The sequence below is a fragment of the Manacus candei genome, unplaced genomic scaffold (assembly GCF_025592945.1).
Source record: "Manacus candei isolate 608988 ecotype Guabito, Panama unplaced genomic scaffold, ASM2559294v1 h1tg000046l, whole genome shotgun sequence".
Taxonomy (NCBI): Eukaryota; Metazoa; Chordata; class Aves; order Passeriformes; family Pipridae; genus Manacus; species Manacus candei.
This window is the reverse complement of record NW_026138094.1, coordinates 2,199,588-2,214,312: the sequence shown is the minus strand read 5'-3', so window position 1 is coordinate 2,214,312 and position 14,725 is coordinate 2,199,588. Positions and strand designations below refer to the sequence as shown.

The following is a 14,725-nucleotide window of genomic DNA, read 5'->3' as shown; positions in this document are numbered from 1 at the left end:
CTGCACTTTTGGTAAGGCTGGATTAAGGCAATGTGGAAAACAACAGAATAATACGCACTGATTAAGTCTGAAAAGTATTTTTTAAATCAAAGTAATTTTTCTGTCTTTTCTCCATATTATATCAAGATCTGTTTTCTAAAATCTGCAATCAGCTGTCATGAACGCAACGTGAAAACAGAGCCAAACCATTGTGAAGCTTGGTGGTCAAACAGTAATGGCATGGGAATTTAATATTAGAGCACAAACACAAGTAAAAGAATTGTAAACTTACTGACTACAATTCAAAGTAGTGCTATTAAGACTATTACAAAGTAACCCCTCCTCAGTAAGTGTTTCATTTTGTTGAACCCATGGTTTCCAGTAAAGGTGGAAAAGATTGCCGTACCACTGTTCAAATGCCAGGAAAAATTAACAGTATTTGGAGACTATGGAGACTCCCATCAGAGGAAGGGGAAGTCCTAGTGCTCCTAGTCAGTCTGAGGCAATCAACAGCACTGCAAGCTGGCAATCAAGCAACCTCAGTGATTGGCAAATTAATCAGCAGGAAAACTGTCCCCATTTTCTAGAACTCCTGTTCAGAATAAGCAGAGACCACAGACCAGACAGTCCCCCAGGCTGCACCAACACCAGCAGCACCCAAAGACAGTGGCTGTGTGAAGAGATGTTTATTCTCAACCTTTTCTTTCAGACCAGGATCATCCTTCTGAACTGGTGTGCTTGGTTTCTGAGGATGAAAAGGCCAGGGGAGGAGAAAGTGCGTCCTGCCTGCCAACACAAGCAGCGCCGCTGCAGCCTGTCCAGCGTGGAGATGAACACCGTGAGTGGGCAGCAATCCAGCAATGGCAACATGCTCTACATCGGCTTCAGGGGGCTGGAGGGGGTTCACTGCACACCTACCACCGACTCAGGGGTCATCTGTGGCAGGATGACCTGCTCACCAACAGATGAAGAAAACCTGCTGCACAGTGGCCACCCCTCTGAAGGTGACCCAGATCTGGCTAAGATTTTGGAAGAGGTGAGGTACATTGCAAACCGGTTCAGAGACCAGGATGAAGAGGAAGCCATTTGCAACGAGTGGAAGTTTGCAGCCTCTGTAGTGGATCGGCTCTGCTTGATGGCCTTTTCAGTCTTCACCATCATTTGTACAATTGGTATTTTAATGTCAGCACCAAACTTTGTAGAGGCCGTGTCTAAAGATTTTGCTTAACTCCTAACTAGAACCTGCTTCTCTGAATGGTATGTAGCAAATAAGAACGTGGGGTTTTTGATTGCTTGTTTCTAATGAGTGTACTGCTTCTCATTGTCTGCTTTCTTTTGCCCCCCTCTCTGGTCCTGAGTTCCTTTTGGAAGAGTGGCACCATTTTGGAAGGAAAGCTAAGGATTTCTCTCTGGGCTGCCTGGGCACAGCTCCTTTGAGCACTCTTTTGTGGAAAATGCAGTGGCTGCAAGTCCCTTCAGAATGACAGAGTGTTGCACCACAGTCTCTCACACACGTTTGAACTGGCCATTACAAAATAAGAGGTAGACAATGCCAGAAGTGTCACTTCTTCCAGATTTTGTTACAAAGGATAACATGGTCCATCTTAACTATTAGAATGAGTGATTGTAAACACTGATATTTAGGAGGGGATAAAATCCACATGGATGCTCAAACAGCAGAGAGAAAAGGGAGAAATAGTTGGCTTTTTGGTTACTGCTTCTTACTGAGCTGTCATCTGTAGCTCTCCAGCTCACTCACAACCAGTCAGCCTGTACCTCCCTCCATGCACTTTGAATAGAGCAGAAATGACTTTCAGAATTCTGAATCAAAGATCTGAAAGTTGAGGGGACACACCATATAACGTGTCCTTCCGTATCTTTCTGGATCTGACCTAGAAATATGGCCTGAATTCTTAAACAGGCTTCACAGTAATTTGTGCAGTGTTTACTACTTCTTCCTTCTCCCCAGAAAGGCATTCTTCCAACTGATGACCTTTTTAACTACCAAAAAGAAAAATGATTGATTTAGGATGCCTTTATCATCACTTGTTTAAAAAAAACCCAACAACCCCCACACTTGTCTCTTTACTGCTAACCAGACTTCAGTGTGGGAAAAGTAACTCAGTGTCTTGTACAGGCTTAAGCATAAGTGAGGACTCAAAAGCAAAGAAGCCATTAAATCCTGAGATCAATGTTTTCATTTAAAAATGGAATGTTTGATCTGCTGTGTGCTTAGCCTTCTCTAGAACTCCTTCTGTTGAGTCACCATAACATTGTCTTTACAAGAAAACTGCACCTTTTCTGCTCAGTTTATCATCAGATGAGTACTAATGAATAATAAAGCTTTTCAGGTCTGATACAAACTATGAAATGTATAAATATACATTTATATATACATAGCATATACATCCACAGAAAGGTTAAGACTTAAATACAAATTCTCCTAGACAGACTTTTGCAAAGGCAAAACTAATAGTTCATGTCACTTTGATGTCTTAATGAAAAGGACTGAGCTGAGAATACCAGGACCTGAAACTTTGTGTGTACAAAACAGCTGAGAATTAATCCCTTGCTGGCACACCAGTATTCCCAACTAGTGATGTAAGTGGTAAAAGGTGGGGGAGGATTACTTTGGCACTGGCTGCTTGTTTTATCCTGCAAAATCCCCATTTTTTGGCTGAGGTCTTCAGAGACACGAACAGGGGCCTGTTGTACCATGTTTTTTCTGTGAAATAAACTCAAGGCCTCAGTTTATCTTCTAAGATGGATTAAAATAAAGTGACTGAAATGCTTATTCTCCCTAGGTAATGATTTCCTTTTCAGAGTCTGCTCCCCTGAAAGCAGGAGAATCAAATTTCATGTAGACCAAGCCTAGAGTCACCACAGGTACCGTCCATCACCTGAGTGAACACCTTGTGCCAGCACCTTCCTGCCTGAGATAGGGCAGGAGGAGTGAAAGGAAGGCAGGATATCCCTCACAGTTTGTGAATTCTGCCCTCCTGAAGGTGCATTAGAATCTTACACTGCAAAGACACGAGCAAAACATTCAACACCACCTTGAAAGCTCATCCTGAAACCATAGAATTACCTGTAAAGGAGTTATGTTTTCAGGAACAAGGATTAACAATAAGCCATGTACTAATTCCTGCAAGTAGTTTCTAGTTTGTAGATTGCATATGAATGGGAAACTTTGAGTCCAAAATCTGAAATGTGAGTTTTGTTCATTTGTGAATAACTACACATATCATGTGGCAGGTGCTGTTCACCTGAGTAATGTTCCTAGGCTGGCATTCCTGGTGGGAATGTTGATTTGCATTGGTAGTTTTCCTCTCTGCAAGTATCCCTAAGTAGCTACATAGAGACTTCCATTTAGTCTTTGTAAAGTTTTGGGGTCCTCTTGGAGAATAATTTCCTAGGAAGAAATGAAGACTTTTGAGGACTGTCTTGCACAGTGGGACACAATTAATGCAATCATGATACATGATGCATGTAATGTAGGAAGCATGAGAGTCCCTCTCTTTGCACCCAAATCCACCTACAGTATCTGTAGAAATCATCTTGCTAAATACAGGAGGATGGAGAAAGCAAGTTATAATTTGACAGTAAACTCCATTATCAGTGACAGACAAGCCTGGGCTTAAAAACTGGAGCCTGGTGCTTGGCTTTTAGTGAAGTCCTGCCAAAGTCTGTAACAGGGAGTTTATGACATGGTCAGAGAGCCCCAGAGGTGTGAGACAGAGGAGCTGTGAGGCACCAGCACTCTGCCTCCTCCACTGCCTTCATGGCTGGCAGGATTCATGGAAATGCACCAAGGGGACAAGGGAACCCTCATTTTCCTGCTGTTAACACAACCTGTAAACATTTGGTAGTAAGTTTATTATACATTTTAAATATAGCAGTGACAATTCCTCCATTATGTTCTTTTGCACCTGTGAGTCCCATTCCCCTGTAACTGAGCTGAGCAAAATGGGTATGTTTCTTGTCAAACTGTGTGTGTCAAATATATTTGTGTATGCTAAACAATATTTTGATCTAAACGCTGTGAAAAAATATTTATTTACAATTTGGGCATAGGGATGGAAATTAAATTCTGTATACAGTATGTGTACATAATATTAAAGACTACATATTGATGGGAAGGATCTGTTATAATCTTAAGAGTCCAGAGGGTAAGCAAGTGGTTCACCACAACTAAGCTGTGGCTTGCCTGACAAATTCAAAAGCTCACTCTAGAGCTCAGCTGTCATGTACAATACTATGTGTGAACAATGTATATTGGTTTTTCTGTTTTTATATTGAATTGTATTGAATATTTAAAAGACTTTTTAATATTTTAAAAATTTTATTTAAGTGTTAATGCCAAAAAAGTTCCAAACGTGAAATTTAAAAAGTTAGTTTTAAATACAGAAAAATTATTTAAACAGTACTTAAAATATTAAATTATTTTATATAGGAATTGATAATACTATGTAAGACTTTTTTTAAAAGGTTTCTTTAAATTCTCTTTACAGTCTCTAGCTGCAGGATGTAGTCTCAGTTCACCTGTGACATTTCAACTCCTCACCTTCTTTAACAAGAAAAGAAGGTAAACCAAAGCCCCAGATTTTCTTTCCTTTTGTTATACTACTTTTTACATTAAGAAACATTGCATAAAGGGCATTAGAAAGAGATGTTACATCTGTCAGGTACTGATTGTCATATAAGCAACTCAATACCTTTTCAGTCCAGTACGAATAAAAGATTTAGATCAAGAGGCTTTTGATTCTTTCTCATTTTGCTAAGATGGAAACAAACTCAAGTGGTAGAAAACATGAATAGCCATAAAAGAAAGAAAAATGTCTTTGGCTATTTCAATCTGAGATGACAAAGTTCTTTGATAATTAAAAACACATCCATATCCTCCCAGCAAACCAGTCCCACACCAAACATGGATTACTTCAGTCTTACATAAGCAAGCAAAGTTAACTGAGTAGGTCTGTAATACCATGGAAATTTTGGACTGGCCTCAATACCAGTATTAATTTACTTTTTGAAGTTTAGTACAGAGAAGAGAAACAAGAGAGAAAAAACAAATTCATAGCAGCTGAATAAATTGTTGGTTTTGCCAGCTGCAAAGTTTGTTTGTTGGCTACTGATGAAAAAAAATCTAACCAGCAGAATACCCCTCAGATGAAAAAAAAACATGTCAGGGCAGTTTTTTGCAGACAGATGAGTTGTACTGCCCCCATGCTGAGACAGCTTCCCAGCTCTACCACATGAGCATGTGCCAGAAGTAAAGAACCAAGGGTTGTTGAACCCAAGACTTTTTTCTCCTCATGCTTCCCTACGGTTGTAAGGAACAGCTGATGAAGAGCAGTTTGGTCAAGGACAGCACACCAAGTCCTACATGCACAAAATTGTTACTGAAGTTCTGACAGAGAGGGTGACTGGGCACTGGAATGGTCTGCCCAGGGAGGAGGCAGAGTCACTGTCCCTGGAGGTATCTGAGAAGAGACTGGACGTGGCACTTACTGCCATGGTCTAGTAGACAAGGTGGTGTTCAGTCAGGTGGGACTCAGTGATCTCAGAGGTCTTTCCCAACCTAATTGATTCTGTGATTCTGAAATCCAGCCTGTCTTTGGATCAGAGCTGCCATGGGTCACAGTGTCAGCTATTCAAGAGGCTCATGCTGCTCACTCTGCCAACAAGCCCTGCCTTCTCTCCTCAAGTGCTGAGAAGCAGGACATGTGTCAGACTTAGTGTTAGACTTCAACATGGTCAAACAGGCTTAGCTTAACACAGCCCAGGCAGTTTCCTGGCACTGTCTGTAGCCCTGCCATCACACACACTCCATCCTGGAAGCCCTTGTGACTGGGGATCACTGTCTGCCACTGCTCTGGGGCATCTGGATGGTTCATATGCAGACTGAAGGCTGCCATGGTTTAGGAGCTTCCTCATGAGCAGATCCAATGCCCGGAGGGTGGCAAAGTCCATCAAAGCACTGGGTCTTGTAGAGATTAACACTATCAGCCATCCAGTTTTAAGCCAGCAAGAACAATCATAGTCATTTCTCAGCCTAACCTCATATTAAAATATCAGCAAATGTTACAAGGCTTAAACAGAATCTGCATGTTGCAGATAATCAAACAGGAACTCAACAGGACAACAACCACAAATTAAAGCCTTCCACTATTATTTTTTGCTTTTGCTTCTTAAAAAAACCCTTTAAGATTTATGTAACATTTATTTATACTATTAAGCAATTTGCAGATGATGGCATAGAGACAGAATAAACAACAATCTCTCACACCCCAGTGAACACATTCAAAACTGCAATTTATTCACAGAACATGAACTTATTCAAGTCTGAAACTTCAAATCAGTGTCTTATCTATACCCTCACTGCACAGATACTGTAAAGGTATCACTTGTAAATCATGGGGCTTTCAGAGCTGCAGTGACTTGTCCCTGTAATGAGGCTGTACAGGAATAGCACTTTAAACTTCAAAATAATTTGAACTACCTACATATTTTCACCTTAAAAAAAAAAACAAAACAACAAATCCAAAACACAGCAGAAATGTAACAGTTGTAACATAATATAATGCTACTTTGGAATGTGAGTACATGAGAATAACATCCAAAGAGGCAACTGAACAATTCTGGATATAACCAAATGTCTCTGTGCCTGTGTAAGGCAGAGATATCTTTCTACTGAGTCCAGAATTCTGGGATCAGGACCATATTCAGTCCAGCAAACCTCACAGTTATCATTTATGTATTAGTCTGGTTCATGGCAGACATGCAAATGAATAAGAATAAGCCAGATATTAAGTATTTATATTCATTTGGCTTTAGGCTTAAGAAAAAAAATCTGCATCCCAGCACAAGATATATGCACAACATCCCTCAGACAACAGGACTACACACAGCTGGGAAACATTTCCGGAATAACTTTTGTTCCCATAAAAGAATTCCGGTTTGAGGCTGCTTTTTCTGACACAGCACATTCATTGCTCCCTGTCCTTCTTCCAAATTCTGGCTGAGTGAAACCTAATTAGCCCCCTGTTTTGATCAGAAGAGATGGTACAGACCTGGCACTCAGAAATCCCACCTGAGTTTAACCCCTGACTCGAGAGGGACTGTGGTCAGGAAGTTTGACGTTGCTGTGCCACGCTGTGCCCCAGAAGGAAGGGGCTTCCCAGGACTGCTCGTGCCCAGCCTGCAGTGCACATAAAGCTGTCAGAGGGCAGGAAGCCCTCACAGATGGCAGCAGTGCAGGAGGGCAAAGCAGGCTCACCACTCCCACGGTGGGGCACGGGAAGGAAGTTTTCCTGGTTCTCCTGACTGTGCTCTGTCTGTGGATCTCAGTATATAACTTGGGAGTTATGGGTTGCAATACCCAGCCCACCTGGTCTTTTCTTAAGACTATCAGACACTGTCTTAAACTGGACTAGGCTGCAACCAGGTTAATGATAAGGACAGCAGTTGTAGTTTTCTTCACTAACCACTTTTAAAACCTACTGAAGTTAAACTGCTGCACCTTTCTCTGCAGTCAAGGTTAACATTCATTATCCTGCCTGCAGTTAACAGTGGTAACATTGCTTAATGATGCACACTGTCCATGTTGTTTATAATTGAGAGTATCTTGCAGTGAAGAGACCTGAAAAAAGGACAAGAGGCCAAAGTATTGTACCTTTTAAAATAAACTGTAAGAGATAAAAAGGGCATATGAGGGACTGGCAGAGAATGAGGGGAGGCAGATTTGATATCATAATCAACAGAGAGCTGTGTCATATGGCATCAGTACCACACCTGCCCCACAAAGCCCAGAAAGCCCCCAGAGTCTCTGTGACCACCAGCAGCTGAGCAACAGCCTGTGCTGTTTGTGCCAGGAGGGGGCTGAGAGGGGGCAAGTCCACCCTGACTGGGGACAGAGCAGGCACAAATGGCCTCACTTCAGTCCTAGCACACCCATGCCAAGCCTCATTTGTGACACCTGCTCTGCCCTGCAGTCCATTTGATGGAACACATGGGCACAAGTCTAGAGCCAGTCACAGCCTGAAGCACCCTCATTCCCTTTATCTAACTCAGAGAACTCCTCACTGCCCTATTTCTACATATACATACAAAATCTGCTTCTTCAGGGAGACAGGGTTGAAAGAAAGATGTAAATAAACATTTGCAAAATATTCTGAAAAATCTATGCAGAAGATACGTATGTGTTAGCTCAAAACCAGCATGGTTTCTGTTGCTAAAAACATACTGGAATTCATAATTTTCCAGTAGGTTTCAGTTGCAGTCCTATGCCAGGCTCTTAGTGTGCCAGCTGATAATGGAGTGGGGTTGTGACTTCCTTCTTGCTGAAATTTTGCAGCAATCTGTGTGGGTTGAATGAGGTATAAGTGAAAACTCCTGCAGCCAGCAGAGCTTTTACCCTGAGCACACTGAAGTCTGCCTTTTAAACACCTCAGTGTTCATTTGCAATCATTTAATGGAGTGTTCCCTGCACCCAACAGAAGCCAACCTGTAATGAGTGGCACTGCAGCCATCTAAAGTGTCCAACTTCACTTCTGATAGACTGGATTCATGCCTCTTAACTACAATAATAAAAGCTCATTTATTCTCTCATGCACTTTCCCTAGTGGACTGGAAAATATCCTGTCTACCTGGAGCAATAAAACCTGCACAGTGCAAATTCTGAGATTTGAGTCTCCAGGCACTGGCTTTATGATTTAACCCTATATCAGAGTAAATGACAGATTTAGCCCAATGTTATATAAATTACACACCTCCATTTTGCAACCTCTGCAAGTTCAAACTCTTCTGTCTCTTGCTCCAAAGGCCCCAAGAATAGTGGTATCATGTCTTTGCCCAGCAGGCATAGTAATAACAGCAACAGAAAGATGGTTTATCCAAGATAAAGAACGTCAGAACTTTTTGCATAAAACCAGTATTTGTCACTTTTCATACAGACACCTAATTTAGGCCATTTGAGCTCAGACATTTATTCACCATTTCTTTGGGATATCAGACATGGTATTTTTCATGTCCCAATTTTCCACTAACAATTCCGTGTGTTGGGTCCAAGAGCTTTCATTACTGACAATTTTCACACCTGTCCTTCTCCTCCAGTGAGGGTGGAGAATGTTTTCTCTTGAACAGAGTTAATATGGAAACTTCAACAGTCTCTCCATAATGCCATGAACTGCATAATTGATTTGGAAAAATTATCTGTATTAAGGAGCATCATGAGGTTACAGGTACTCCTGTGCTTTTCTCCAGTCAGCAGCATTGATTTTCCCATTCACTTGACAAAAAACACTTCAACAAAATCACTCCTCTGTCGTTTACCTGACACATACCTATGCTCCAAGATTTGCTTAACTTTGGTAGCATGAGTGAATGCAATAGATTGTAGCCCAAAGCATAATTATTATTCCAGGATTTTTTTTAGTTTTAAACTATCCTTTACTCTAAATGATGAAATCACAGAATAGCTGGAACCCGAGACACGTGAGAGCAGACCAAAGCTAGAAAAATACATGTACTTAAAGGAGCTCGTGAAGCAAGATGTATTTTTTAACACAAAAGCAGTTCAAAGGAAACTGTAAGGCAGTAAATTTTCAATTCTCACACTGCAGAGGACTCAGTCTGCTGTTCTGTGACAGAGCAGAGCACGAGCTCTTGCTGAGTCAGAAGCTGTGAGGATGTGTGAGTGTGGGGATGCTGGTCTGCAGGCACTGTGAGTCACACTGCCATTTGCTACAAGCCAATAGTCTGCAAGGAGCGTGAAAAAATTAGGCAGAACTTCAGTACAAGCAAAACTCTACAGGGAAGAAATCCTCAGAAATAAGAAGTATGAGAAGAACTGACTGCAGTGGGCAGCTTCCCCTTAGAGAGAGAGCAGGACCAGTGCCCTGTAGAATGCCTGCAATTTTTAAGTACTACATCCATGTAAGTTTTAAATGGTTTCTATCAAAATTCAGAATACTGTGAAGACCACAAGTTTAACAAAACTGGTGTCCAATATGGGTCAAATTTTCAAGAGTACATGATGGATTTTTAGATCTCAGTAGGTTTCCACGAGTTTGTCTCAGTAGGAAGGAGAATGGGAGAAAGACAACAGAATACAATAAAGATCTGAAAATTAGTTTTCAGAAACAGATATGCAACCTCCTAAAGAATTGTGTCTGCAAAAATGTTCGGCCAACAACCCTAAAGATCACAAATTGCTGAATAGTTACAATTGAGCCTGTGGGATGACAGGATTGCCCCATGAAAACCAGCACAACATTTTTGGAAAAAAAAAAAAATCCCTGGAACTATCAGGAAGTCTTTTTGGGTTTTATTTGCATTATTTGTTTCAATGATTGCCCATGTGACTGTGCCTAAATCTCATTAAATAATCTATTTCTTATTTTACTGAAAATAAGTCTAACTTGCAAGGTGGGCTGACAAACCTCTGGTGCTGCAGAGACGGTGAGTGAGTGCCAAGGAAGGTGTGATTTGGAGGATGTGCTCAGGGGCTAAAAGCACCACAAGCCTGAGCAATACTTGCTATCAGTTTGTAATCAATTATTTTCAGTGCTTGTGCCTGGGGAAGAAACACATCCTGTGCCTCTTTGCAGCCCTGCAGTGAGACAGACAAGCTCTTTTTGTAGGTGATAACGATTCATCCTCCACCCTGGTGTACCTGCTCTTCCTCCTGGGGCTTCACAGGAATTGATAACCTTGTGTGGCATGACAGGGCTTGTACTTACACGTGGCTTTGTGAGGAACCTACCAATGGTTCCTGGTAGGATTCATTAGCTCCTTGTATTTCCTGGGTGAGTCACTGGCATCTACATTTGAAAGGGCAGCTGCTGGGCTATCAAACCTCCTGCTTTCTCTCTGGAAAACACTTTTAATCTCTGATGAGAACGGCCTAATAAAATATACTAGTGTACTGATAAAAATTGAGTGTCTTTACCATCATGAAATAGAGAGGGATTGGGTTTGACTTCATATAAGGCTCTTGTAACTCTCAGCACATTGTTTATAGGCATTGTTTATCTGCTTCCAGAGAAGAGATACAGTGTAATATTCTCAGCAGAGCTTGATTACTGACTGGCTGCCAGAAATCTACTCAGTTATAAAAATATTGGGGAAACCAGCTGTTTTAATCGGGAAGGGAAGCAAACTGGAGGTATTTGGAAATACCTCAGTGTAAAAATACAGACTGTGCATTAAAAAATGTCAGGATTGTATCATTTTCGTGTGGAAAGCACACCCTTCATGCAAAGGAAATATCACAAGGGTGGAACAATATGGCACAAGTACAGTGTTATTAGCCAGAAAATGTCTGTGACCTGTGCATGTGAAATATTAGCATCAAGAAAACACTTAAAACATATAGAATAGATGGGGATTTTGTCAATATATGAATTATTTGTAGTACAGAAAAAATTGTTATATGCATACAAATTTTATTTGGACATTAACTATTACTTTACTACTCTGCTTAAAATGCAGCTGCATTATCCATTTTTGTGAACAACAGCTGCCAGCAGTCCCTGTTGGAGGGACACATCTGTGAAGCACTCCTAGTGCAGAAGCTTCTGAAATGGCAGAGTCAGCTTTCAGCTCCCAGAAAAGAACTGCACAAGCAAACAGTGAGCATATAACGAGACATGCCTGGAGCCAGTGGTATTAAGGAAATTAAAAGACAGGCTGGGAAGTTACATGAATTTCAATTAAAGGACAGACTGAACAGGACAATATGACCCAATCTGCTCCCAGAGTCGTCCTATTCCTTATTTTATTGTGGCAGGAATTTTCTTATGGCTTATCTGAGTCCTATTATTACGCTGAGCCTTGTGCTTCCCAAGGAAGCATCAGGGTCCTCTCCTAAAAATAATGGTGAAACCTGAGCTGTAAAAGAGCTGTGGAGCAGGATCAAGATGCTTTATAGATCCTTGATAAAAACTGAACCACAGGATCTCAAACATTAAGACTGAGTGATACCAGCAGATAAGAGAGACAATATTCCTGGGTGGGGTGGCTTACTATGAAAATCCTTGTCCCCATCCAGCCCTCCCTCCTGCTCCAATAATCATCTCGAATCACCAAGACAGTGAATTTAGCTTGTGAGGTTGACAGGTCTTAAAAAAAGCCACTGTTACCCTGTCTACAGCCCTGTTTGCTTCATTGCTGTCTTAGTGACAGTTCTCTCTTCTGGCTATTATAGGCTTGGTTGAATGGTATCTATGTGACCTGGAAAATTAAAATCTACCATTGTTACTATTTTGCTTATGTAAGAAAAATAAAATTAACATTTCTGAGACAGAAATGTCTTCACATAATTCTGCAGTTTAGAAAAGCTGTTTACATGATCCTGAACAAGCTTTGTATGTTCTGCAAACTTCTACCATATTCCTTGTGTATCCATGCCTGCAGTATTTACTGCACAGCAATATCTGCATTTTATAACCAGTAAAATGTGAAATTCCTCACATGTAAAACTCTCCCCCTTCCAAAATTTATGTCTTTTCAAGTTCAAATTTACCAGACTGTAAGCACTCAATGCTTGCAGTTTATCACCAATTCCCATCCTTAGGGTCCATTAAATAATTCAGAATTTATTCCAAAACTCAGTGAAAACATGATATCTATCTATGGACTTCAACTCATTTAGGTTTTCTGAAAAGTTCTGCTTCTGAAGCTTTCCAGGCAATTGCAAAAGAAGAGTATAGGGTATATATAGGACATATCAAATATGTCAGTTTAAAACTACCTTGACAGGAAATGTCTTAAGCCTGGAAGTGGCCTGCACTTAGCAACAGAAAAAGTAGGGTGAAGATTCAGGTTCTTAATTTATTTAAAACCATTATTATTTTGGGCATGAGGAAATAGAAAGTATATTCACTTCTTTGAAGAACCAATATTAGCCACTGCTCTGTAAATTTGTAAATACAATTCTAAAAATGCATTCAATTAATTTTATAGCTTATATATTGACTGAGCATAGCTCTATACATGTGCATTTGTCCATTAAAAAGCATCATTTTATTATATTTGCAGTATTGCAGTATCATCACAGGAGCTTTCAAGACAAAATAATTACCTTCTTTCAAACCCTTGATTAGTACTGTAAGAAGCATAAAAGTAGTATTATCTTGAGACTTTTTGAAATTTATTTTTTAGCAAATGTTCCCTAAACCCACTATGAAGCTTGTACTGCCAACCTCATTCTGTCTTCCAAAAGGGTATTTCCCTGGAAAATTGCATAATCCTAAATAACAGATAAAAATAAAAAGCAAGGCAAGGGAAAATCTTTGGAGGGATTCAGTTCTTAAACTATTCTAATTAAAAATTTTGCAAGCAGCTTAAACAAAATGTACAGTGACTCAACTGACAGACCCACTTTGGAGAGGGAGGATAATTCAAAGGTGAGGAATGGTAAAAGGATTAGAGGGCAAAAGGCAGAACTTAAACTGCAGCAGGGTTATAAAATTGATTATGGGCTCAAGATTAAATTTGCTAAAGCCACTAATGCTGAAGAATCCCACTGAGTCCAATGGAGTTTGGATCCATCTCTTTGTATAAAAAGGCAACCTCCTATCCAACTTGGTTCTGAGTACGTGCAAAGATTAAAACTACTGGAGCCACCTGGAAAAAGGCAAAAGTTGGCTCATAATGTCTGTTCATGCTCATTCTGTGGAGAATAGGAAGAAGAAAGTATGTGGCCTGATCAGAATTTTATATTTGCTGGGCAGAAACAAAATGAATTCACTTGCACGTCTCCTGTGGAGATGCTGTGAATGACTGAAGAGGCCGAACGGGTTGTGCTGCCTCCTCCTGCTGCACACACCACACCTCGGCTGGGCTCCTCCCTCTCCCCACTGCTTCTCTTCCTGGCTCTCTTTCAAGCAGGGCTGATGATCCTAAACCATTCCTGAAAGGAGGTCTAATCAAGGAGCACGATATTTAAAATTGACTTCTACACTACGGGACTGGGAGGAGAAAACACGAGCAAAAGAGAGAACAGCAAAGAACAGCCAAGGGAGTGACATCCTGCTGAAACCCCGGGGCTGAATTCTGCAGATCTACAGAGTCACTACAGGGTTGAATGGATCCTACTGGATGAAGGAAAAGGCTGGATCCATGTGTTAACTTCACTGAAATATCTGTACCTATCATGCCTGCAGGGAAACAACCTTTGGAAATGTTTTCAGGAATACATTTCATAGTGTATTTAAAAAAGACAAAACCACTACTAAGGCTCTAATTAATCATGAGAAAGATTACAAAGACCATCAGTCTACGTGGTTACATGCTATTCTTAACTAAAATAAATTTCATACAATGTTTATCAGATATAATAAACTAATCACCATCTGCAGATACAGATTTTCATCATTAGGAAAACGCAAATTAATGATGATGCAACAGCACCTTCATTTTATAGTTATTCCATGACTCCTGGAACCTTGGGAAGATTATTTATGGAAGAATTCTATGAAGGAGTACATCCATGTATGGAATCTGGTTCTTTGGCTTTGTCAGACAGTTTCATATGAAGATATTTCCTCAGGCAGAAATGGATAAGAAGCCTACCTGTGCCTGCTGTTTTCCTCTTCCTGTGCTCACTGGCTTGCTAATCTAAGTAAATGGAGCATGGGAAAACAGCCCACAGTTACCACTGCAGACTTGGTATCAGTGTATTCTACTGGGTCACAGTGGTTTTCACCATCTTATACCAGCAGTGTGGGCAGTTTGTGAAGAG

The 14,725-nt window shown here is 40.7% G+C and overlaps 2 protein-coding genes across 2 annotated transcripts in view; one reads left to right on the top strand and one right to left on the bottom strand.

Moving 5' to 3' along the window:
• CHRNA7 (cholinergic receptor nicotinic alpha 7 subunit) overlaps positions 1 to 4,733 on the top strand; it is a 39,739-nt gene extending 35,006 nt beyond the window's left edge. Inside the window, exon 10 of the mRNA XM_051796467.1 lies at positions 689 to 4,733. Within this exon, the coding sequence (XP_051652427.1) occupies positions 689 to 1,207 (519 nt within the window). The 3' untranslated portion in view covers positions 1,208 to 4,733. The remainder of the gene's footprint in view (positions 1 to 688) is intronic.
• The window catches only part of MYO1E (myosin IE), a 191,205-nt gene that overhangs the window by 155,233 nt on the left and 21,247 nt on the right, over positions 1 to 14,725 (bottom strand). The gene's annotated exons all lie outside the window — the stretch shown is intronic.